Raw genomic sequence first — 26,081 nt, 5'->3', positions numbered from 1 at the left:
TCCCTGAGCACCACAGAGGGCACAGAAACAGCAAACAATTAATTCCATGGCCAAACATTCCACCTGTGGCCAGAAATCCCCCCGTTCCCAGCACAAACTCACCGAGGCACAGGCCAAGATCCCAAAGAATCCAACCTTCTGCACCAGGTTCTGCACGGCCAGTTTAGCCCTGGAAACAAAGTCCTGCAGGGAGGAGAACAAAGGATTCCTGAGGCAAATCCCCAGTGAACAAATCCCAAAATGTGTGTGGTTCCCGTGCCCTCCTTGCTTTGGGATTTTCCCACTAGGAATTGGGAGGAATTTTAAACCAAAAAGGCCAGTCAGAAGTGCTGGGCTTGGAGGGGACAGAGGGATATTCCCAGTGCTCAGGGTGGGACTCTGAGCACCCACAGCCACTGGGGTTTGTTTTCCCAATCCCTGCTGGTGGCACTGAGCTCCCTGTGTTTGGAAACAGGTTTTCCAGTATTTATTTCCCCCTGTCTTTGCAAGGCCAGTGCCTCATTCCTCACCCAAGCAGAGGGAATGAATTCCTTCAGTGCTAAAAAGGCACTTTCTCAAACACAATAATCCCATTATTTCCTCAGATCTGTTCTCTCAAGTCCAGGATCTTCAGCAAAACACCCAATTCCAGGTACTGGCTACAACAGATTTGTAAAATTCCTTAAAATCCCTGAAGTTGGAGCTGAAATACTTTCAAAGCAGTGAAGGTGCAGCTCCTGTGACACACTCAGAACGTGCTTTTATTTTGGGATCAGAACTTCCTCCTGAGTCTCAACATTTGCCAAATGCTCAGGAACAACAACAGAAAACAAAAAAAAAAATATAACTTTTATTATAAAATTATTATAAAATTTTAAAAAGCAAAAATATTCTCACGAGCAGTTTATTTGAACGTGAGAAGTGAATTTACAAGAGGAGAAAAATCATTCTGAGGCAAAACTGTCTCCAAAAGTGAAAAGCAGGGTCAGGAATTCCCTGCTCAGCCTTGGCCACGGCAGGTACAGAAAGCTGGGAATCTCTGGGAATAGCAAACATGAAAAAGTAATTATGAATTCTTGTTTAAAATCCCACAAAGAAGCAATAAAAAGCCGATTTTCCAGGAGCAAAGCAATAACCACAGATTAACATTTTGTAGGAAACTTATGTAGGAAATTACTCGAATCAATAATTAATGACATTCTAAATTCCACATTTTACCACAGAATTGCAGAATTTAGAATGTCATTAATTATTGACTAAAGCAACGACAGGACAATGCAGGAAATTTAAATTTATGCAATTTTAACTTTGTCACAGTTCTGTTGAAACCTTCAATCCTACACAGCAATGCAAGAAAACTACAATTATTTGACAATGTCCTGGCATATTATTTAAATTCTGAGCCATAAAATTGACATAATTCTTTATGGCAGATTAAAAAAAAAAAGAATAAATCTGTGCTAAAGCCATTTGCTTCTTTTTACACCCCTTTTTCAAGTATTAGCCTTTTTTCCATTACTGGGCTTTAAAACAGTCAAATTCTCAAATTAAAAAAACTCGTTGACTTGAAGGCAGAATAATTCTATTTGTTATTCTTAATGTTTGGGAAAATAAACCAAATTAAAGCAAATCCTTCAACTGAAAGAAAAAAAAATGCCAAATAAATGAGATTTCCTAATTATTACAGTGGGATATTTTAATTTTAAGGAGAATTTAAAAACCCTGTGGAATATTCTGTGAGGGGGAATTTTCTCCCTCTGTGCAGGAGTTACACCTTGGGGTCTAAATGTCTGATTATAAATAAGGAAACCCCAAACCAGGTGATTTATCATTATTTTACACTGGGTTTCTAATACACTGTTGTATTAATAGTCACAGAAACTGGAAATAAACTCTCTAGCAAACAACCTATAACCTGATACTTTATTTTAAATAAAATATATTATTATAATTATATATAAATTGACTTTATTAACTCAGGGCAAGCCCAGTGCAAACAACAATTTTAACAAAACTGCTATAAAAAGAAACAGCTTCTCCTCACCCACGTTTCTTGATTGCTGCAGAATTCAAGGCTGCCTTCAAACTAATTTTTTTCCTCCAGCTAATAATAATAATAATAATAATAATAATAAAATAATAATAATAATAATAATAATAATAACAACAACAACAACAACCACCACCACAGCTATTATTATTATTACTACTACTACTACTACTACTATTTTATAAAACCAATTATGGAAGTGTTTTAAAAAACAGTTTATCTAAAAAAAACCCCCCCCAAAACAAAACCAGTGTTTGGGCAATTTTTCTCACCTTATTAATTCATAACTTTATTTTTTTCAAGTTCTTACTCAGATGGTTTCTCCTTCAAGTTTTGGTTTTACATTGTCTCCAAGGAAAGTACATTTTTAAGTTCTAAAACTTTCACTCCAGAACTTCTAATTTGTTTTCTTTTTTTCCCCAACTTTTTAAAAGAAGCATTTTTTCAAACTTTGGAAGCCTTTTTCAAAACTTTTTCAGTTTTTTTCCCAAATTTTTCATTTTTTTTTCCAAAACTTTTTCACTTTTTCAAGCTTTCAAACTTTCCTATTATTTTTCCCAAACTTTCTAAATAAGCCCAAACACAAATTAAGGATTTTTTTTCCCCTACAAAAATAATCAGAAATACAGACACTGCATTTTTATAACACAATCACAGGCAGGAATAATTTCCAGGTTAATAAACCCACCAGGTTTGCAACAAAACTATGTATCTGCAGCCTCGATATTGACTTTATGAAACAAATTCACAACTATTTCCGTTTGGTCCCTTCCTTAAATCTTGTTTTCTGATCTTTGTGACATCTGCAACAATAAAACCCCTCCAAGGTTTCATTTCTCTGACAACACAACCCCCAGTTTCACAACTTTTACCTATTTCACAATGATATTTTTTCTCTTCCAAAGCCTGCACAGGGAACAATCTTTTCTCTTATTTTTTTTTTGAATAGTTTGAAATCAAACAACTTTCAGCACTCAAAAAAATAAATTATATAAATATATATATATATGAAAAAAGACAAAAGTTCAGCTACTTACAGGCACCACATTTTGCCCCCAAATTAAAGGATCTAGAGTGGCCTCTCAGCTAAATGTGATTCATTCTTTATAACATTTTAGCTCGCCGTGTTCCCTTCAGAGGTGGTTTGGTTTGGGGGGGTTTGGGAACACATTTCCTGTGAGCTCTGCAGCGCAGGCAGAGGGAGGTGAAGTGATTAAACATGACTTCACTGGGTTAATCATCACATCCCCACAACTGGGGGGGACAGAAGAGGCACAAAAGGTCGGGGGTGAAGGGCTGATTCACCGGGCTCGGCTCGGGGAGGGTGGGTTGGGATCTGCTCAGTTTGATCAGTTCATTGATCCCAACAAAAGCAAAAAAAAAAAAAACCAGCCCTCCCACACCTCCAAAACGAAGGGGACAGAGAAGAGAAATGACATGTTTTGCTGCAAAGTGGGATTTACCACAGTGTTCCTCCTCCAAAGGGGCCTTGTGGAGCAGGGACCTTCTATCCCTGGAAAAATGTCCTTCTTGACAGTGAATCTTAACTACACTTAACAGACAATCTTAACTGCAAGGCTTCATCCCACCCCTCTGTTTTCTTTGGTTTCCATTTATAATTTACTCTCTCTCTCTTCTTTCTCCCTTGGTGAAGTTGCACAAGCTCCTCTGCCTTCGAGTGAGGAACAAACTCCTCACCAGATTTGGACAAATCTCGAGACAAAAATGGACAAGCTCAAGACAAAAAACTATTTTAATCAATCAATTTCCCCCCTTTTCCCTCTGTAACACTGAGTTATTAATCAGGAAGCAGAACAGCCACTATTTGTTGTTCACAATGAAATTGTGAAGCCTCTTTTTTCCTCCTCTCCAAGAGCAGAGGTGGTTGATGGAGCTGCAGGGAGTGAGTTGATGGTATCAAGGAGATCTGAACAATCCCTACAGGAACAACCTTAACACTTCCCCAGAGATCTCTGCTCAAAAGTCTGCCCAGATTATGCCATGTAACAGTTTATTCTCCAACCTGGAGCTGCAATCAGATTTTAGGAGCATCAGGAAAGCCACGGCCCCCCACCACAAACCAGCTCAACCCCTGAAAGGCACGACCCAAACTTCCAGTGATTTGAGGCCTGAAAAACTCCTCTCCATTTTTTTTTTTTTGCTGCTATAAATACCTCAAGTACTTTTGAGAAGAAGGGAAGGAATATTTGAGACTAAACTGCATCCCAAGTCCATCGTGTACATGTTCCCTACTCGTAAGATCACCCGGGGCCTTAACGTGGGATGGGGGGAAGTCAGTGATGCATTCATGGAACTGCTCCAGCAGGATATTCATCACCTGGCAGATGGTGCCCTGAACAAGTTAAAAATAAATTTCTGGAAGGCCTGGAAGGGGTTACAGAGGATTTGTTACTCTGAGAGAAAACAGGAGCATGGAGGAACATGGAGAAAATAACAAGGCAAAGAGGGATCTGAAGGGAATGTGCTGCACCTCGATGGTTCCCCACAACCCAGGAGGGCACTGGAGCTGCTGCAGAGATGGATGTTCATCCCAGGGCAGACCCCCCACTCCAAATGTGTGACTGGAATGTGATGAAGTGGACGTTCCCTTAAGGTCTGAGTATAATTTATATTACTGTTATAATGTTTTTCTTACTAGAAAAAGTTAAACCATCCAAATAATAAACTCAAGAGAACACTTTTCCCCCCCAAAGACTGAAGCCCACGTCCAAAGGCACCACCTCAGATTATCAAAATTATAGATTCCTTAACATTTAAAGAGCTGCCTACACAGACAGTGCCCCTCTTTATGTAAACATCTGAGTTATGTTAAAAATGAGCTGCTCAGTATTTTGTTACTTCTGGCTTTCTGTCCCAACACAATGGAATCAAACACAACTTATGGGAGAATGACCATTTGTGGTCAGGCAGTGGATTCCAGGATTTCAGAGGACTGGGAAGAATTATTAACTCGTTGGAATAATGGATTAACTGCAGAGGAGCAGCTCCACAGAAGTCAGGGATCCCTGTGGGATGGGAGGGCCCAGCACACATCCCTGCAAGGAGGGGAGATCAGCAGGGATTTAAGGAGCAACACACCAACCTGGAGGGAAGGTGAGGAGAACAGGGATCAAATCCAGCAAACAGTTCACCCCTCAGTGACCATTTCACACAAGAAACCAAAGGTGACAGATCTCCCAAGGAAGGTACCAGCAGGAATATTCTGATTGTGGCTTATGATCTCCCAATCCATCAGCTCCAATGATTTCTGGCATCTGAATGTGTAAGGGAAGGGCTCTGGATCCCTATTCCAGCTTTCTCCAAAGTAATTCCAGCTTAGTGCAAAGAAAGGGCAAACTAAAAGAGGGTATTTCCACCCCGATGCCTGGAGAGCAGAGGGTGAGAGGGGTAAGGTTTAAACCTACTTCTCACTCAGGAATCTGGGAAAGAAAGGTCCTGTCTGGGAAACTGGGCTGCCAAAGGAGAAAGCTGGAGGAGGTTTTCAAGGATTGCTGGAAGCAGCCAAGGGAAGGTGGCAGAACTAAGCAAGAACTGAAATTAGATAAAAGAAAGGTATTTACACACAACAGGCACAGAACAGACATTCCAGATGCTAAGTTTGAGAAGGAAATAAGCTACACTCCACAAAAAGTCTGGGGTTTTCTGGGACATTAAATTCTGGAAAATCTATTGGTCATCTTTGGGACATCTGAGTTTGGAAACTCAGACCTATGAGGAACTGCAATTAGTCCTTGTGTCAGAAAAACTGAAGGTTTTCCATAGAAAACACAGTTCAACTCATTGTCCTCAGATTTTAAAAGTGGTGGTAGAAATGACAGACCTGAGGAGCCACAGGGCCCTGGGAGGAGCTGAATCCTCTGCCAGTCCTGTGGGAACAGAGCACAAAAAGTGTCCATCCCAACAGCAGGCTTTGCTTTCCCTGCTCATTTAATTTTAGCCTGTCTTGGAGCAAAGGTGTGAAAATTCCAAGAAATGGATCCACTCTATGGTAAGTTATGGTTCCTCCCCAAAAATTCAACCAGCTCCAGATCAATCCATCAGGAACTTCCAGGTATTAATTTCATTAACCACTTGTACCAGGGTAAGAACCATTTCATCTCCCTCTTCTTGTGGGAAGAACCAGCAAATGTTTCTTCATAACAAGCTCCATGTCAGGAGCTGCAGACTCAAAGCTTTAGACTGTTACAGTCCAACACCCTGCTCAGCTTTGGAAGGGAAACCCCCAAATTAACACACATTAGAGAGCTCAGTGGGTCTGTAACTCAAATTAATACACATTAGAGAGCTCAGTGGGTCTGTAACTCAAATTTAAGCCAGCATTTCCCACAGCCAGAACTGAAGCTCTCAGCCTTCTCCAGATAAAGCCCTTCTGCTTCATACTGTAAGAATAAAGAAATTCTGCAAAGAATAAGACACAATTAAAGGAAATGGCCTGAAGGAAGAGGAAGGAGCTTGTCCTTTCAGTCTTATCAGATGTGTCCTGCAGGGCAGAGGCCCCTGGAACCACATCCCCTGCCACCTCTGCTCCTCACACCGGGGCTGTGCAGCCACAACAGCAAGGTGTCCACTTGGACACTTGGTAGTTTTGCACAAAAACATGAAGGAAAACGATGTTTTCCCTTGGTAAAGCACTACTTTCTCTTCTCACCTCGCAGGAGACCCGGCAGTGAGCAGGGACAGATGTCCCAGGGAGGTTGTGCAGCCCCTGGTCCTGAGGGCTCCCAGACCTGGCCTGACAATCCCTGAGGAACCTGAGCCTTGGACAAAGCTCTGAGCAAAAGGCTGGGGCTGGAAACTGCCTCAGGGCCCGCTCAAGATGAGTCTTCCTGTCATTCCAGAGTGGAGAGGGAGAGCCTCTGACCCCTCTGGTTCCCAGAAGCAGCCCCTGAGCTCTGCAGCCTCTGCTCTCAGTCAGAGCTGGGCTGGCACTGCCTCCCAACCCCCCCTGAGCTGCTCTTTGATCCCAAAGCCACAGCTCTGCCAGTCTACTCACAGCAATTCCATTAAAATCCAATTAAAACCAATCAGGTCCTATTTTCAGGCAGTTTCAGATCCAGGTGTTGTAAGGAAGGGCTCCCAGTCAGTGGAGTGAAGGAAGTTATTGCTTTGCTTCAGCCACCACCACCAAGAAAGGAAGGGATTTTTGCTAATCAAATGATTGACTTTTGATAACCAATTGACTTTTTCAATCTCTGACAAATCTGAGGAGGGCCATCAGCACTGGAAAAAACCCCACACTTTCTCCACAAGGAACTTAGAAATAAGTTAAGGATTAAAACCCACACACCAAAAAATCACTTGTAGAACAGAAGTGAGGAACTTCTTCCCCAGCTGACAAAGCCTCCAGCACACAAAAGTCTTCCCTGAGAGCCCCATGGGCAATTCTGAGCAAAGCTCTCCCTCAGAGGTTCCCAGACAGCTCCAAGTGCTCTGCATACCAGACTCTTGTACAACACAGATATTTAAACAGTGTCTGGAGCAGAGGGGGGGGGAAGCAGCCATTTTTTTGGTTATGACACTCTAAGTCATTTCTATCAGTTATTGAAGGCTCTCCCTGGAAAAAATACTCTGAAGCAGCTTTTCTGACCCAGCTTTTGGTCATTTATTGGTCTTTCTCGGAATATTGGGGAGTGAAATATCAATTATTTAGGGCCACATTTTCCCCTTAGGAGCTTGTGTTGGGCATTCCCAACACACACAGAGCAGAGCATGCAAATCCAACTACCTGCTTCTCCACAGCCTCTGTGCAGCAGCACAGAGGGACATTATTTCTCATCTGTGTTGTTAGGTGAGAAATTTGTCACTGAAAAAAATTCTCCTGACCTAATACTGAGTGAAAATGTTGCAGAGTAATTTGGATTTCTTCCCTGCCTTTGATGATTTCTGATTTCTGCCCTTACACGCCGAGCACCAGAATAACAGGGGGCTGTGTGAGTGAGTTTGAGGGAACAGACGTTGCCACAAAGAGGCATTTGGAGCAGAATGTCAGAAAGTCACCTCCAGCTCACCAGCAGAAATTAGTAATGCAACACCCACTGCTGGTTTTGCCTTATCTGAGCAGGTGTGCAAATGAACAGAACAATGCAGAGCCTCCCCTGCTCCTGCCAGTGCCCAGAGAGCTCCAGCCAGGAGCTGCCTCACACACGGGTTACTCACAGATTGTCTCCCCTCTGCCTCCATTAACTCTTTGCTACCTCTTTTCTCAGGAAGTTCTCTAGATGAAGTTCTCTTATTTAAAGCTGTCATTGACTCATTTCAAGACTTATCTTGACTCAGTAATTTTGTTACTCAGACTGTTCCCCCGTTACACTGCCCCTAAAAAACCCACCACACCTTATTAGTTCACTGTCACTTTGCCACCTCACTCCCAAGCACTCATAGAGAGTTTTTACAGTGAAGCTTCAAGGTTGGATTAGTTTTGAATTTCTATTTAATTACAGATTAAAGAGGTAAGATTAACTAATTAACAAATCCAGGCATCAAACAGGACTGGAGTGTGTGAGGACCAGTCTCCTGGTGACCACCCACACATTAATTGTGCAGCACAATTAATGAAGAGGGGAAGCTGATGAGGAAAGGGGGTGACTGGAAGACTGAGCAAGAGGAATGATGAGGGGAATTTGATGTTCAGTTTAAATAAGTTAGTTCTGGGAAAGCAAAAAAAAAAAAAAAAAGAAGTGGAGGTTTCCCAGTGATTGTACGTGACCCCTCCACTTCCATTTTTGTGATAAGTGCTTTATAAAAACCTCCTTGTGGTCTGCTTTAACTTCTTTTTTTCCTTGCACCAAATACCCTTAAATGTTGATTAAACCAGCCAGCAGCCAGAGAACCCCTTTCAAGCAGGAATTTATCAGAGAGGAGCTGTTAATTAAATCGAATCGGGGGAGAGATCCGTTTTTAATTTGGCCACCTTTTACACTGCTAATTAAATAAGATTTCACTTATTAGTCGAATCTAATCATTCCACGGGAGTGAAGTCACAGTGTCGTGTCAGAACACAGCGCTGGGCTCTCCCCACAGCCAGGGCTGGGTGTGGCAGGACTTTGTTCTGCCTCTGCAAAGAGAAACCCCACGTGAAGAGGTGGAAAAGCAATCCAGGCAAAGGCACCCGGGCTCTCAGGAGCGCTGGAAAGATGGGATTAACATGTGTCCAAGTGTCACTATCACAAAAGTTCATCAGTTTAACTCCTTGCAGGGCAGGAAGTCGTTCTCTGGAGCTCCTGACGCAACCACAGCAGTTGCAGCTCAGTTTAATACAAACCCTCTCGAGTCCACGTTGACAAATTCTTTAACAAGCCCTGTGGTTACAGGGAAGCTGGTTTCAGTCTGAGTCACTCCTGTTCAAACAGTTTACTGGAAATGGAGGGGAGGGGGAATTTTCAGAGAAGTCATGTGATGGCCAGACAAACCACAACCAGCAAAGGTTCAGTGGAGGCAAAAACAGGTCCCAGCAACAACTGACACCCAGAGTGCAGATGGCACCCAGTCATTTCCAAACCAGCCCTGCTGCAGCCCCAGCATCTCCATGGATTTAACCCCTTTCCAAGCCTCTGTTCTTCCAGAGGCAGGACATGGCTTGGAAAGTAAACAAACAGCAGTGGCTGATAGTAACACAGGCAACTAGAAAATATTTTTACGTGGAAATTTGGCTGCCCCGAGGCTGCACAGGAGCAAAGCCCGGTGTGTAAATCATTAGTCCTTAAAAATGTGCCACTTAATGAAGCCAAACACTTACAGTCATTAAGGGTTAGATATGCACAGAGATATCAGTACTTTCCCCTCTCAGCAAGGAGTACCAAGATACAGCAAGGCCCAGCACTGTCACCAGGCTCTAAAAAGCTTCATTGTCACCAGGAACCTCCCTCAGCTTTAAGTGTTTCAGCGTGACAGAGAAACGATGGGAAAACTCAACAGTCAGCAAGTGTTCAACTGGCAAGAGAGTCCCTGCACACGTGTGTGGAGACAAGGATGTGTGCACTGGCATTACCAATGTGCTGCCCCAGCACTGAGCAGGATTCACTTCCCCTAATTGAGAGGCTGCTGTGCTGGAGATACTCCCTGTGGCTAAAAGGGGAGCTCTGATAAAACACTCCCTGGCTCTGGAATTCCACTGGAAGAGAGTTAAAGGCGACAGAGATACTGTTTTAAACACTGGTGATTTTTAAATGCTGCCCTGAGTGCTCACAAATCAGAGGGAGCTGCTCCATGCTGGGCTGTGTGTGAGGGGAAAGGGCCCAGAGTGCAAACCCACCCTCCTTGCCCAGGGCAAAGCCCCGAGGCAGGAGAAGCTCCAACACTCCCTTTCATGTAACTGGAACTCACTGGTGAGCACACACAGGGACACAGGGAAAGGAGAAGTGAGTGTTCCTTTAAAATCAGGGGCTTTTTCTGAAGGGTGCTAATGGGAAGTACAAGACAGGCACACACGTCACCTGCAGGCCAAGGAGCTCTCTCAAAACCCAGCTCGAGGTCAGTCAGATCTGAGATTCAGGACAGAAAATCCATCAATAGACTCCCTAAAGTACTAGCATTTTACTCTCTGTAACTCTGACTGGAGCACTGAACCTTTCTGCTGTTTAATCCTTTTTTGGTTGTTTTTTTTGGGTTTTTTTAAGTGCCCAGCCAGCAGCACATTCCCCCTCACAGATCCTTCAGGCTGGATGTTACAGGCATGATCCATTCTCACCAGAGAAGATCCTCATCTGTTTCTCCAAACTACCATTGTTTTTGAGAAACAGCAGCCCAGGCTCTCTGAACAACACACACACACACACAGAGGGAATCACGTCAAACCATTTGGCTCTGCCTCGTGGGCAAAGAGCAGCTCAGCTATTCTTCAAAATCCAACACCCATTCCCAGGCCTTTCCAAAAGCCTGGACAGAGCAAGACCTTTATGCTGAAAGAAGGCTCCTGTCATTTGCCATCAAGCATTTGGAGCATCCCCCAGGGCACAGGACACTTGTCACATCCTGCCCCGTGTTTTCCCAAGCCCTGGGAAGAGTGGGAGAAGCCGATGGAGGTAATAAAAATCGGTAATGAGCAATTTAAAAACAGGCATCACCACGGGCTCGTGGGTGCAAATGACAGGACAAGCAGTGATAAGCTGTGCTGGAGATGGGGATTTGCAGAGGTCAGAGGAAAGGCAGGCCTGTCTCCCACAGACATCCAGCGAAAACACCAGCGAAGCCAAAAGCAAAAAAAGGAAGTCACATTAGCAAATGGAAAAAACTGAACTGTCAGTTTTATGAGCACAATGCAATTTAATCAGATTGTCAAAGCCTCACGCTAGAAGAGTTTATAGAAACCAAACCACAAGTGGAGTTTAAAAGATTGTTGGGGTTTTTTTTGGTGTTTTTTTTTTTCCTGGCCATCCATCCACAAAACAAGGCGTTTCAATCCAAACCCGATTGCCAAGAAAAAATAAAATCAAAAGTAGTGGTAAATAACAGCATCATTTTTCTTCATTAATTCCACAAGGCCACTTGTTTACTCTGGGCAGTCAGTACAGCTATAGTTTGGCCTGGCCTGACAAAATGCTCTCTAGCAAAAAAATCTTCTGCCCAAGAATCTTACTGTGCGTTCTGGAAACCAGCTCTGGCTGCTCCCACCACTGCACACACATAGAATTTGCTGGGAGAGTTTCAGGAAACACAGACACTCCAGTCATGGGCTCCACTGCTTTCATTGTTGGGGAGTTGTTTTTTTTTTACCACAACTCGATTTTTATGCAGTTGGGGATTTTATACACTCAGGGGTTACTTCACAGAGCAAAGACTGATGAGAGAGTAAAGAACAAAGCAGATGCTTTTTTTCCCCCCTGCTGCATCTTTAAAAAAAATAGAAGAATTTACTATTTGTAAGAGCAGAAAAACCCTATGGAACTTTCTAGGAGGGGGAGGCTCTCAGGAAACACAGGGTTTACTGTTAGAATTACTAGATTGCATTTAGTATTTCCAGACAAACCACTTTCATGGAAAAGCTTCATCCATCTTTTGAAGGAGAAAAAAAAATAAATATATATTTATCTCTTCCCCTGGCAGAAGAGTTCAGAGACATCAGTGCATATTAAATAGCATCTGCTGGTTTTTAACAGCAGTCTCATGACTTATTTCAACTTAGTGGCAGACAAAACAGGATAAGAAGGAAAAATACAGAGGAAAAATTCAGTGGCAAGGAGTACAAGGAAAAAATGCTTAATTTCTTCTAAAACAGCATCAGTAACTTGTGACCAGGATGCAAACTCCTGACCTGAAGGAAAAATTAGCCACTAATGCCTGACTGATGGAGAGCATGGATTGCAAACTTTGCTGAAACACTGAGAGTGTTTCACCCACCGAGGAAATGAAGGGCAGAGTGACAACAAGGGACTGGGAGCAGTTTGGGAGCATTTTCACATCAGGAGAAAAACTCCCCAGTCAAGTGTCATCTGGAAGGGATGAGCTGGGACTGAAAACCATCCCCTGGCCCAGGGAGGCTCTAAATGCAGCCCAACAGCCCTGACTGGGGCCGAGCAGCTCCTCTGCCCCCGGTTCCCCAGCCCACTGTCTCCCCACCTTCCCTCTGCTGCTCCTGGAAGTCTCAATAACTGCAGCACTCCTAGCAAATATTTGGCTGCACTGTTGCTTCTGCTCCAACAAGCCCCATCCTTGTCCTGCCATCACCACAGGTCTCTCTCCCCAGTGCAGGATCTTTTCCCACCCCTGGGAAGTCCCTCGTGAGCTCACACCGAGTGATTTTCGGCCCGTTCTCGTTTAATTGGAAGGGGTTATTTACTCCATCTAGTTGCCCCGTGTTTTATTAATTATTGTTTTGCACTGTTCTTACTTGTGCAGTCTCTGCATGTTCCAGCATCTCCTCGAATTCCTGGTACTCCTCATCATCGGGTTCAGCACCGGAGAGCCGGGCTGCCCTCGCCATGAAGTAGGGGGGCAGCTCTCCAATGGCTGTGCCAGCACCCTGGGAAAAGAGGAATTCTCATTTATTTTCTCAAACAGAAAACATGTGGCATGCACAGTCCTGTGAACATTTCAAATCACTACAACTGCCGGGACCAGCTGTTTGGAGAGGTTTGCTTTCATCCACCAGGAAAACTTCCCATGATTTCAAACATAACGCTGCTCCTCTGAATCCCCCTTTTTTCCTTGTTTAGCTCCTCTGAGGGCAGATCCCACATCCCTGACTCAGCAGGGCCCTGCAGTCTCACCCCACCACATGATCCCAGACACATTCTCCGGCATGTGACAGCCCTTGATCCCGAGTGGCCTCCAAAATAATCTGGGAGCTCCTCCCCGGTGCTGTCATGGAGTTTACTCGTCCAGTCATGAGACTCGGTGCAAGTGTTTATTAGAAAACAGGCTCGAGTTTTACTACAGCTGTGAGCAAGGAAAAAAGGTTAAGCAGAGCTTGATCTCGGGTTTTCCCTCTCCTTCAGACTTCGGAATAAGTGCAGCCAAGAGAAGCCCAGATGAAAGGATGGCTGCTTTTCACCACAGGAAAATTAGATTTGTTTTCTCAGGACATCAAATGACTCATTTCAATCCTGTGGGTAAAACGCAACTTTAGCTTAACCAAGGGGGAAAAAAAAAAGCAAAGGGAGACAGCTAAGGCTGAACATATGGATAAACAGAGGCTAAGGAAACAGGAACTTGGAATTAAGTGGGGGTGGTTTAAATTTAGGGCAGGTAAGAGCCAATAGCTGGGCACTGGCTGGGGGTGTGCCAAGGCTCAGCTCCCCGCAGATGGATTTTCTCCCCGATAACAAACGCTTTTCTCTCCAGTGACAAATGCTTTTTTCTGCTCCTTCTGAAGCTTTTCAACTTCCTTTGTTCCTGCCCTGTGTGCAGCTGCAAGCAAGAATTCCAGCTGCTGTGCTGATTCCAAATCAACAGGTTGTGGTTTTAAAGAGAGTTGCCCGAGCTGTTAAAGCCCCAGTTTAGGCTCACAGAGTGCACGGCCTCGCGTGTTTGTGCCCTTGTTTTCCACAGCAGAAAGAAATTTAAACGGGTGCAACAAGCTGAACTTCATTAATCTGCATATTTCTGGCACGAGGGGGAGATAAGGCTGAAAACAGTAGCAACAACACTTCAGAAAAATTAACTTGAGGTTATGTTCTCAGGGTGATGCAAGAACAAAAAGTCACATTGCTCCTCCAGGCTCTGCCAATTTGCTTTGGCTTCGTTCTGTGAACTGAGGAAGAGGTTTGCATGTGTGTGTGTACTGGACATGAACTTGCTTTAAATTGGCTAAGTCACATGCTCATTATTACAAAACATTTCAGAAGTGCAGCAAAAAATCATATGATTTCATGTCTGCTGGAGATAGGTTCCTTCAGTGCCCCCCTCCCCCAAAAAAAGCAGCAATTAAGGGATCCAAAGTATTTAACTGCTTTTGGTAACATTGGCTATTTTCACCATTTAACTCTGAATGCCAGTTTTACAGGGAGATTCCTTGGACTAACAACAAACTGGAAAGGCAAATGCTAATCAAAATTCTTTCACACAAATACATTCAGAAAAGGAAACTGGGAAATGACTCCACTAGAAAGAGTCTTTTAAACAGATTCGATCCTGCTCAGGACACAGGCTGCCTGTTCTGCTAATCCTGAGCAATTAAACACTTTTATTCTTTCCCCTTATTTCTTGTAAAAAAAAAAATAAAAAAAAAAAAGGCAAAACCCAAAAAGGCTGCAACACATTAAAAATATAGGGCACTATTGAATTCCTTGTCCCTGTGGGATGGGAGGCTGTGAAAACTGGCATTCACCTCTGAGACTGTTCCTGAGAGTCCTTCTGCAGCCAGGGCTGGTGGAGCCAACTCAGAGTGATTGCAAAAAAGCATCATTTTCATTTCACCTCATAATTCCTCGGATGCAGAGATATCTGATCCCTGTAACACCCATTATCAGCACAAATGGTCAGCACTGACGTGCAAGGGACCAGCAAGGATTTTAACCTCTGGAAAACCCTGAGCCTGGCTGAAGTTGGCAGCAGCCACTGCTGCTTTTGTGCTCTGAGTCAAACCCCTCGTGCAGATAAATCCCCACGTTTCAGCCTCGCAGGATCCTCTGCCTGGGCAGCTTTGGTTTGTTTTATTTTATTTTAGTCCCCACTGGGACTGACCTGCTTTCAGCATCTCACAGCAGGACTGTATTGCTGCCACCCTCCTGCCTCCCTCCAAACACAAAGATTGGCCAGATTCCGCTCTGGAGCCTTTCAACAAAACTTCACAAGTCTACAGGAAACAGGCTGATCTCCACACACCCAATAATCCCTCAGCTTGTGCATTTATCCAGTATTTATCCCAGCTTCAGATCTCATTAGAAGTTGTTGGCTCCATTGAAAAGAAAAGAGATTTTCTGAGCTCGCTCAATCCCCCCCAGATTAGGAATTAAATTCAATATTCCAGAATCCAGTTTAAAAGCAAAAAATTAGTTAAATTCAATTTTTCATTTGTTTTTTTCCCCCCCAAAAAATCAGCCTTTTCACTCTGTGGAATCCCCATGATTTTTCCTGCGTGAGTGGACGTTTAGTTTAAGAGTGACAGAATCAAAAAATAAGTTTCTCCAGCAGCTTCCATAAGAAGCGAACTGGAATTAGGACAAAAGAAACACGCTGGAAGAGGCAGCAGCAGTTGCCAACTTGATTTGGCTTACAGGAAATTAGTGAGCAATGTTTATGTACTCATGAAACATTCCAAGAAAGCATAACATCGCTCGAGACACCAGGGGTAGACAGAGGATGCTCCCAAGGGAAAAGCCAGTGGAGACAGAGTTCAGTGAGAAGGTAACTCACAGGGAATTCCAAAAGAAGACAAAAGGAAAGGGGGGGAGAAGAGTGAAAAAGTGGGATACAAACATTCCAGGCCTGTCCTATTCCCTTGTCTTTCCCTCCTCTGATCCAGCTCAAGGAAGGCACTGGTTGTTCTCCCCGGGGGCTGCTCCGGCCCCGAGATTCCAGTGCCTGCAGCTCCATTAACTCATTTCTGAACGACTTCATTCTCCTCATAGCTCAGTTTTTACATGCTGGGGATTAAGCAATAAGATGTTTACCCTGAGCTGCATTTTTTTATTTTGCAACCCTAGAAACGTAATTGCAAATGCCATTTTTATTACTCTGGTTCTCCGTTAAACAAACTGCAGCACGGGGTGTGGGGGGGAGAAAATAAAAAGAAATCTTCTACTTAGAGGCTTGTAAGTATTTGTATGTTTAGTTTCTTATCAAGGCAATTCTGTGCTCTTGTTAGAAGTGAAATTTAAGGTGTATTTTGCTTCTTGAGAGGGCTTTGAGTCCACTTTCTCTGTTACTATTTTGACTTTAATCTGTAAATTCAAACAACCCAACTGGAATTTTTGTAACTAACACAGCTGCTGAGAATTTAAAAAAGTTGTCATGACCAGTTGTCTTATATATTAAAGAATACAAGGGCAGACAGCAGATACTTTGTATTTTTAGAATTTCCTCCTCTCTGCATTTGAATTGGACAACCAAGAATTTAGGAATTAAATCATCAGCTGGAGCAGGAAGTCAGTAGCAAAATAAAGTTAATTTGGCATGTAGTTCCCAGCAGATGCATCTGTGTAAACTGCAATTCAAAATAATCCGTGTGGTAATGAAAAAAACATCTTATCTGACCAAAATCCTCCAAAAATTAAACTCCTGCAAGAAGCTGCAGAGAAAAATAAAAGAGAAAAATGGAAAGGAAGTTCCAGGGACAGCATTTCCTAAGGCCCTGATTCACTCCAAGCTAACCTGCCTTTCCTGTTTTAAGTGCAAAGTTTGCCATGTGGAAACAGGCAGAGAAACAGAAATAAAATACATAAAAATGTGCAGTGTAACACTTTTTTCTTTAACCCAATCTATTGCTGCAAGCCAGAAAAACCATTTCAGCTGTGATTTTAGGGCCTGAATCCTTCCTATGAGCAACTGCAGCTTCACTGCACTCAGATAACTGGAATTATTCCTCGTTTAAGTGCAGGCAGGGAGAGCTGCCAGAACATCTGAGGGGCAGATCCCCTGTCAGAGACTCACCTTTATACCACCAGTGTTCAAGCACATGAGTTTTCTGCTGGCATTCAGCAGATAAAAGACATCCCAGCAATATCCTCCTCCTCCTCCTTGAAGGACATCAAAACCATCAGGGCTGGCAGGTTCACCAGGCAACTCTTCTCCCAGCACACCTCACCTCGGGCAGCAGAAGCTGCTGCCATTTTGCTAATTTGGGATGTTCTGGGCATTTCTGGACCCAGAATTCAGTGCATAAATGAAACCAGTGAAGTTTTCCACCCCAGCCTTACCCACATGCAGGCCTCCAGCCTGACTTTGGAGATGATGGCCCACAGGGAGATGGATCCCTGGGTGGTTCCCTCGTCGGGGCAGATGATTTGATCCGGGTAAGGAGGCTCTGGGAAGTTCACTGAGTTACACTCATAAGCAGCCAGAGTGACTGATGCTATGTGTGGACCCTGGAAAAAAACAGATAAGTCAATGGTACTTTATGTTATTTAGGATAAAAGTTAAAATTAACCCCCCCCACATTTGTCCCTGACGTTAAAATACCTTTAAGGCTTCAACTCAGTGCTTCACCTTTTGGATACTGATAATGTTATATGTGTAAAAGGTTGAGATTTGATTTTTAGATCTGAAATATTTTATATTTATTTATATGTCTGAAGTGCAAAGTTGAGCTGCTTTAAAAAAAAAAAAAAAAAAGCTTCTTTTGATCCACTAAAAGGCTGAGGAGCCTTTCAGCTTCTGCCATGCCACTGGGTGAGGCTGCCAAGGAGGAATAAGAATAAGAGGTTCCCAGGTTTGTCATAAATATACTTTACAATTTTAGGGAAGTTTCAACTCCCTTTTTGCATCTGTCCTTGATGACTCAAATAGAGAGATGTGATTTGTTTAGGTCTGACAAACCTGGGAACCTCTTTCTCCACCCAGTGCTGAAACTCAGGGAATTTAATCCCATTCCCTGCTTGCCCCCCCACCCAGCCTGGCAGTTCCTGTGGGACAAACGAGCCATCCCCCTTCAATGACTGGTTTCACCTGCAGAAATGTGCAATAAACCCCTCCTGAACAGCACATTTGCACGGAGGAGATTCCTCCTGTTTGAGTTGTAAATGCCCATTCCTTCCCTCCCTCCAGAGCCAGGGTGAGGGGGCTGCCAAGGCAGTGAGAGCCAGGGTGGGAATCAAGAAATGTGGCTTTCAGTTCCACAAAATCTGGGAGACACCCCACAACACAGCGTGACTCCAGCCAGCTGGGAGGGGACTCTGAGTTTCAGTTTTAGAATTGTAAAAAAAGGACAAATTTAATCACAATTATAGCAAGGCCCCCACTCCTTGTAAGGTTTTGGTGGTGCCATTACCAGCATTTCATCCCACAGTGCACTCAGGGAGGGTAAAGCAGATCCCAAAATCTCAGAAGAGCAACACAAAAATGCCCAACTGGAGCTGCTGCACGAGCTGCTTGCCCTGAGCAGCTTCTCCCATCATCCTGGAAATGGCTTAATGGCCCCAAACCCCTCCTGTGGAGAGCTCTCCCAGTCTCAACAAATGTCTGCAGAGGGGAAAAATTTCACAAGAAGCAGCCAATGGAAAAAAAAGGCATTTCCCCAAACAGCTGTAAATGGCCAAGGAGCCACCTGAAGCCTCCGCCAACGGGCCATAATTCTTCCAGTGCAATGTAAACAGTCCTATAATGGAAAAAAGTTGGAGTTATGGAACCCACAGAAGCCACATTTTGACTGGAATGAGAAACAAAGCCCCAGAGGTTCACTGGGAGCGATGAAGTGTGGGGTGTTGGACCCCGAGCCGAAGGGAAGCAGAACAACCCATGCCCTCCCCTCCGTCCCAGGGGTCACATGGACACCATCCCACGGCTCAGAGCAACATCCCAACATCTGCTTCTGTTCCAGCTCAGCTCCCAGGGAGCAGGAGACTTCCCCAAAGCCCTGGTTACCAGGAACCCCCAAACAATGGCTGGCTGGGCAGGCACAGGGCGGGCGGAGGAGCGCGGGAGGGTCGAGGGGTGTTCCAGAACGGAGGTGCCACTTTGCTTGAGGTGTAACAGCAGCACTGGTTTAACTCTGAGGGGAACAGGGAACCAACCTCCAATGGGCTCCAGGTGCCACCTCTGGAAAACCCCTGACAGTATCCTCTCCTGTTTTCTCTGCACTCCTCCCTGTGCAGAGGGATTAATTCCCATACAGGTTTTTAATCCTCCTCACAAATAACGCCTCCTTCACCCTCTCCTCCTCCTCCCTGCAGGGCTGCAGGGTTTCACCTCTCAGTTTGTTTGAACACTTGGGAAATCCTCTAAGATGTTTCCCTTTGGGCTCTCCCTGTAGCTCTGCCTTTGAAAAGGGCATTTGCAGAACTCCCTCAAACCAAACTCCCTCAAACCCCATCAGGGCAGAGAACAAACACCAAGCCCGGGTGATTTCACTGACGAGCTCCTCGCCAAACCAGGAAGAGTCCCTGAAATCCAAGGCATGTAAAGTCCTGAATGCCATCTGCCTTTCCCTCACCCTCTCCCAATGACTTTTTTTCATTTTATATTGCACTAACAAGGGGCTAACAGGGAAGAGATTGAGAAACATTCTGCTGACTCGGGTGAGAAACATTCGCTCGCCACTGCTGACGACCAGAAGGAGCCTGTGGTCAGGCTGGAATGTGATGTGTTAGAAATATCTGTACAATTTACAAATCCAACCAGACAAGATCTGGTCGTGAAGATGAACTCAACATAAATCTGTTTTTTAGCAAGAGCAGTTGAGGGGAGTTTGGAGATCCCTCACGGCACAGCCCCGAGAAGGTAACCTCGAACTCTTGAACTCACGGGCCTTCAAAGGAGTCTTGTTCCAGTGATTGAAGGCACCCAAGTCAGAATGACACAGCTAATCCTCAGAAATACGTTACTTTAAATGCTCTTTTATGAAATTTCTAGAAGGTATAATCTTTTCATCTATAAATTAGGCCTGGAAATTCATCCGCAGAAGTAGAAGGAGAAGGCACAGCCACATGTGAAAAAAATCAGGAGCTGCAATCCTTCAAAACATGCTGATCTCTGTAATTCTTACAACAGAAAGTCTTTACCATAAGGAAAAGTGGCTGAATATCCAATTAAAAATGAATCATATTTTCACATTATTAATCATTCTGTGCACCCAGACTGGGAAGTCAATTAAAGCTCTAAACAAGCCCCGTATCAAGTGTTGGTTTCTCACATGCCCCTTTCACAGCCTGCACAAGAACAACTACATCTAATTTTAACCTTTTATTTTGGAGGAAGATGTAATTTTAGACTGGCTTTAATTTAGCAACATTTCTCAAAGAAAAGTGATATGTCTGCCAGCAAGAAAAATATGACACTGAACTCCTTGCTGAACTTAATGCACTAAAAATCTGTTTTCCTCTGCTTTTCACACTGGGTTCAAGACTCAGCCCTTCCACAGGGGGGGAACATGTCATGCTATATTTGATTAAGATATATTGGAAAAACAAAAGCTTGCTTCTCATGGGAAACATCCTGAGAGTGCTGCCCCAGGCCACGACTCATCCCATTCTTATCCATGAAGTCATTACACCTCTCCACAAAGTCACAGCACGGCCCAGCCTCGGGTTTATCTCCGACGGCAGCGCACGACTACCCACAAAGAAATCTGCTGGGTGATTAAGAGGGAAAAGCTTGGTCTGGAGGTGGCTGGTAAATATGTCCATCCAGTCTGTCTGGCTGTGTCGGGAGATTAAAATGTCTCATGATTTTCTCTGATGTCTGGTATGTGGGGCTGGCTGGAGGCGGGCGAAGGATCCCGTACCTGGAGCATCCTCGAGTGCCACAGACCCCACCGAGTGCTCAGGGCTGGCTGTACCAGACCAACACAACCATTTCAAGCCGTGGATTAATTTTACCACCACGTGGCTGTTGGTTTCTATTCCCCCTTCAGCCAGGCCTTGCCCCACAGCGCAGAGCTGGTGGAAATTCCAACCCGGCAGCCACAAGCTCTGAAAATGAGTGGACAAGAAGCAGGGGGAGCAGGCACGTGGTGCCACTGTCTGCTCACCAGGGCCACGGTGCTGCTCTGGGGAGAACATGAAAAGCAGATGCTTTGTAAGGCTGTGCCCACGCTGCTTTCTGTAGGAGCAGAGAGACCCGTGCAGGGCAAGGCACAACTGGAGGAATCCAAGTTTACTCTCTGGTGCTGACAGCAAACAAAAATAATCTGTCAGTATTCTCTCCTTGCCCTTCCCCAGCCACCCAGCTTACTAGCTCTGAGGAATAATCACAACATCCATTCAAACTGACACTGCCAGTGATGACTGGCTTTAATGTCTCCAATTAGAGGTCGCTTTGCATAATTATCGTTATGTCCAACCTGCTCAAGGAAGTAGTGACACAAATAAGGATAAAGTTCAGGCTGTGCATTAAAAAAAAAAAAAAAAGCAGAAACTCCAAGGCAGCAAATGGGGAGAAAACACAATGTGCCCTCCTGGCAGAGATGTGAGACACAGAACCGGCAGGAGGAAGTGGGGAGCAGATAAGGAAAACACGGCGTCAGCACCTCAAAGGTAAAGTCCATCAACCTTCAGGAGGAAGAAAAGGCTGCAACCACCATCCTAATTAACTCCTCCACTATCCTCCTGCCTCCTCAGCCTGTGCAAGTTCAGGTCACTACAGCTGGCTCAGCACAGCTTAAATATTACTGTGACATCAGTATTTTGTGGCCATCCGAGAAGTCCAGGGCAGCTCTGCCTGTGCAGACAGAGACACCTCACATGAGCTGTGTTTTGCCACAGTTCCAGCTTTAGATAAGCCCTCCAGACTCTGCCCTATGCCCTGGAAGCCGTTTATGGACCTCCCAGTCACCCCAGTCGGGCTCTGAGTCACGAGCTCTGGCAGTTCTCAGAGGGGCACTGGGGGAGGTTTTTGCTTCCAGCTGCTAAACAGTCCCTGAGCTGAGCCCACAACTGGCCATATCTGCTTGGCTTGTGCCCACAGAACCTAAACCACCCTCAGCTTCAGCTCCTGTTAAGGTTCAGGGCTCAGCTCATCTCCCAGACTGAGCTGCACCACTCACAAGGGCTGTTTTTGCAAAGCCTGACCTAAACCAGCAGTGCTGGTTTTACTCTCTGCAGGTATCTCGGGTGTCTGACACATCCACGGGAGCACTGAGAGGGACCAAGACTCTACATCAACATTTTACTCCTTGAAAATGCCACTTTTCAGCTCAGATTTTTAAAGTGCAAGCAAGCCACCAGAAGGTTTAAGAGACACCCAGGTCACACAACTAATCCAGCAGCAGTGAGTGTCCAGTTTAGTTCCCCAGACCCCTCCAGTCCAGCAGTGCATTATTAATACCAGTGCTGCAGTTCCAAGCCCAGGTGAGCTGCAAGCAGGAGTTCCTGTCGAGAGAGCCAGCAAAAGTGACTTTTTTTTTAAACTTATATCTTGATTCAAGTATTCCAGGATATTTCAGTTCATTGTAGAAAGCTTAGAACAGCTGGAGGAAGGAAAGGCACAAAGGAAACAACTGACAGATTAAGAGTCACAAACAACCCCCACACAAACAGGCTCCATTTCAACTTATTTTGGACTTCATTTCTGTCTTTCTGCACCCTCCATGTATTTTTCTCTCCACTGCCTGAGCAGTTCAATAGCAGTAATCTGAGCACAGATATTAGACCAAACCACTTATTTCCTTTGTTTTAGGCTTGCAAGCTGCCATGTGAATTGGAGAGCAGGAAGGACTGGGAATGAACACCTCACTTCACACAAAGAATTCAGGGCTGGGAAGGGGGAGCAGTGCTGCACCTCCCACCTGGCTGAGGCAGCTCAGCTTTTGTTTCTCACTTTTTCCTTTACACACAGAACCCTCTGGTTTTTCTGGGTTACAGCAGTTTGGAATGGTCCACATGGAAAGAGCAAAACCTCTCCTGAAGCTGATAATCTCTATGAAAATACTCCTGTATTAAAGTCACAAGTAAATAGAGGAAAAAAAATGAGAGGAATTTCTGTGGATTTCCAAATTATTCTGTCCACTTCATAGAAGTGGAGCAAACCCTGCTTTGTGAGCTTTTCTTTTTAGAGGGACTTAAGTAATTTTATCATGAGAGTCCTTACAAGCTCAGCTCCTGGAACCAGAGAACTAAAAGGAACTAAGTTTGATTTGAAAAACTTTTTAAGTAGTCCTGGCAGGAAACAGTTTATTTGTGTGGGTTTGTTTTTCTTATAATTATTTACACCAAAACAATTTTTTTTCCCCCCAGGATAATGGATTCATTATTGCACAAGTGTCTGGAGTTTAAATCTTCAAATTCTAACCTAAACCAGTTTGGGCAGGGCCAAAACACGACTCGTTTCAGCTGCAAACGACAACTTTTGAGGCCAGAATGTGACCCCTCAAGGCCAAACCCGGAACCGATTCAGAAGGAAAGTGAGACACCGAGGCCTGAGGCCCAGCTAAACCCAGCTCTGTAAGGCCAGTGCCTTTCTGACTCACTGCTCCTTCAGGGCACATTTCTGTTCTGAAACCTTTGCTGTGCTCTCTCCCACCCCAGTAAGAAGTAGTGGCTTTTAGTGACAAAGCCTCGTGTTCCAGCTGTGGGGGCCTCGGCACACGAACCATTCCCGTTGTCCCTCCAGTTTCCTGTTTGCTCACCCACGGCCCTGCCACGGCACAAACCCCTGCAGCATTGCCCCACTTGGCTCTGGAGCAGCAAAGATCCACATTTAAGGACCAAAAACACAAACAATCCAAGAGCCAGAGCTCGCTCTGCGCTCTTGACCGGTGAGGAATTCGCTTCCATTCATCCCGTCCCAGGCTGGAACATCCACACACAGAGGGGATGGGACTGAGCGATAACCACTCGCTCTGAGCTCATTTTGCCTCGGCCACATCTTTCACAATCCACTTCCCAGAGCTGAAGTGAAACCAAAGCACAGGCAGAGCACTGAGAAGGGATGGCCATGGCCCACGATCCCAGCCCAGCACTCCACCTCCTGTCCCTGCTCCGGAGCCCCCGGCACCGCCACCTCATCCCGTCATCATCCACCTCTCCGAGATGTACAGACACCAGAAATTCCTGACGAGCTCCCCTCAGTCATCCTCTGTTGGTGATGAGGTGATTCATGCAGCTCATATTTTCATATACCACTAAGAGGAGAGAAAACATCTCAAGACTGAGGAAAGGGCTGTGCATGCGCTGCTAAAAACAGTATTTAGAGTCATCAATCATAATAGTTTTATTTCCTACAGAACCACATCATGATCACTATTTTTAAGGGCTGTTTTTAAAGAATTGTGAAAAACCTTTAATGGACTTGAGGAAAAGAAGCCAGCAGACTTGTTTTGAAAGTGTCAGAGTGAGAAGGATTCTTGGAAGAGTGGCCTGCTTCCCTGATCTGCTCCGTGCCAGCCCTCAGCTCGGTGCCAAGTGCAGCACGAGGACTGCTTCCCAAAAAGCCATGTCAAATCCTACATTTAGTGCTGGCTACAACTAAGGGAGCAGCATTAAACTAGGAACCAGCATCACAGACAATGTTCAGGCTCTTTGTAACATACAGAAAGTTCCTGAATCGCAGAAGCAGCAGGAAAAAGCCTGTTATCAAACACACAGAACTGAGCTGTCCCTCTCACAGGGATGTTTGGAGAAAGGACTGGTGAGCAGAAAAAAAAAACACAAATCAGATGTGAACCAAAATGAATCTGGGGCAGAAACACCCCTCCCACACTGAGGCTGCTTCAAACTGTAAATTCTACATTAAGCAAACTGCTTCCAAGTGCTCTTTCCTCAGCTGAGCCCGGGATCTCTCCTGGCACTGGAGCACATGTGGCTCCAGGGAGCAGCTGGTGAGAGATGCTCTGAAGAATCCAGACAAATGAAGGTTTTCAACACTGGAAAAACAGCTAAGCAGGCCAGGGAAAGCAAACATGAGAGTCATTCATATGCTGCAGCTCTTGCATAACCACTCCTGTGACCTGCCCAGGCTGGGCTGGGGACCAGTTTGATATGGAAATCCCAGATACAGTAACTGGAGGGGTGTATTGAATCCAGATGCACCTGTGGGACGGCTGGAGGAGCCTGAGCAGGTGCCCACATGCCATCAATTCCTAAATGTGCCCTTCATGGCACAAGACAAGGCTGCAAGACTCCACACGAGCTCAGCAGCACATGGGTGGGCCCAAGGGCATTGTTCTCCCAGCATGTAATTGCATTCCCAACAATCTCCCTGTACATCCAGCTTTAAAATGAGCAATTAATTAAAGGCAATTTGAAAACACTTACTGACTCTGTTCTCTACTGCCAGCAAATCCAGGCACTAGAGCAGGGGTGGGTTTGCTGTTTTGTAACTTCTCACTTCTTTGAGTCAGTAGAAGTTTTAGCATAATGAAGGAATGCAATTAAATTATACAGAACATGAAAAATAGAGAGACAATAATGCAAAAGTTAATGTGGTGAGTTCCACACTTAACCTGCCAGATCTCTCCTTTCAGAGGGAACTGATGTATAAACAACAAAGTAAAACAGCTCAGAGTCCCTCCCTTTGAAAGCTCCTAATTGCTTTGTTTCTAGAAGGGTTAAATCCAGAATATCACCCTGAAATACTTTTCCCCCTGGAAGTTGCAGCAGCAGCCTCACATTTAATACCTCGTGTTCCCTCTCCCCCAGCTCCGAGCAAGGAGATACCGAGCAGTGTATTGGGAGGAGAGAACATATCCCAGGTACACAGAGCTGCAGTGACAGGAATATTCCGAGTTCAGGCACCGAACACGGTTTTTAAGGCCCTGGACTTCTGTTCTTACACACCCCCTCTGCCATCTAGTGGCAACAACCTCCTGGGTTGCACCGAGGTGCAAACCCTGAGGTGCTGACAGGCCTCCAGTGCCCAGAGAGTGTTAATGCACCAGGATTCCTCCTGCAGTGTCACACCTTAGATGTTGATGGCACATTTTTAGCACGTTTTATTCTATAAACACCTTGTAATTATTCAGTGCGAGCTATTCCTTCTGTTTCCCCCCCTCCTCACAAAGCTA

General features: G+C 44.9%; 1 protein-coding gene across 2 annotated transcripts in view; it reads right to left on the bottom strand.

The window, feature by feature from the left end:
- Positions 1-26,081, bottom strand: part of VMP1 (vacuole membrane protein 1) — a 56,166-nt gene that overhangs the window by 17,777 nt on the left and 12,308 nt on the right. The window contains exons 6-8 of one of the 2 annotated variants that reach the window (XM_029961340.1): positions 17,344-17,511; positions 12,876-13,007; positions 103-183 (exon numbers count right to left, since the gene is read on the bottom strand). In XM_029961340.1, coding sequence (XP_029817200.1) covers positions 103-183; positions 12,876-13,007; positions 17,344-17,511 — 381 coding nt within the window. Of the gene's footprint in view, positions 1-102; positions 184-12,875; positions 13,008-13,254; positions 13,302-17,343; positions 17,512-26,081 lie in introns of those variants that run through there. The other variant, XM_018076740.1, reaches the window with a different exon arrangement.

The sequence above is a fragment of the Manacus vitellinus genome, unplaced genomic scaffold (genome assembly GCF_001715985.3).
Source record: "Manacus vitellinus isolate BGI_N305 unplaced genomic scaffold, ASM171598v3 scaffold_32_pilon, whole genome shotgun sequence".
In the NCBI taxonomy this organism is placed as follows: Eukaryota; Metazoa; Chordata; class Aves; order Passeriformes; family Pipridae; genus Manacus; species Manacus vitellinus.
This window is presented reverse-complemented; position numbering and strand designations above follow the sequence as displayed.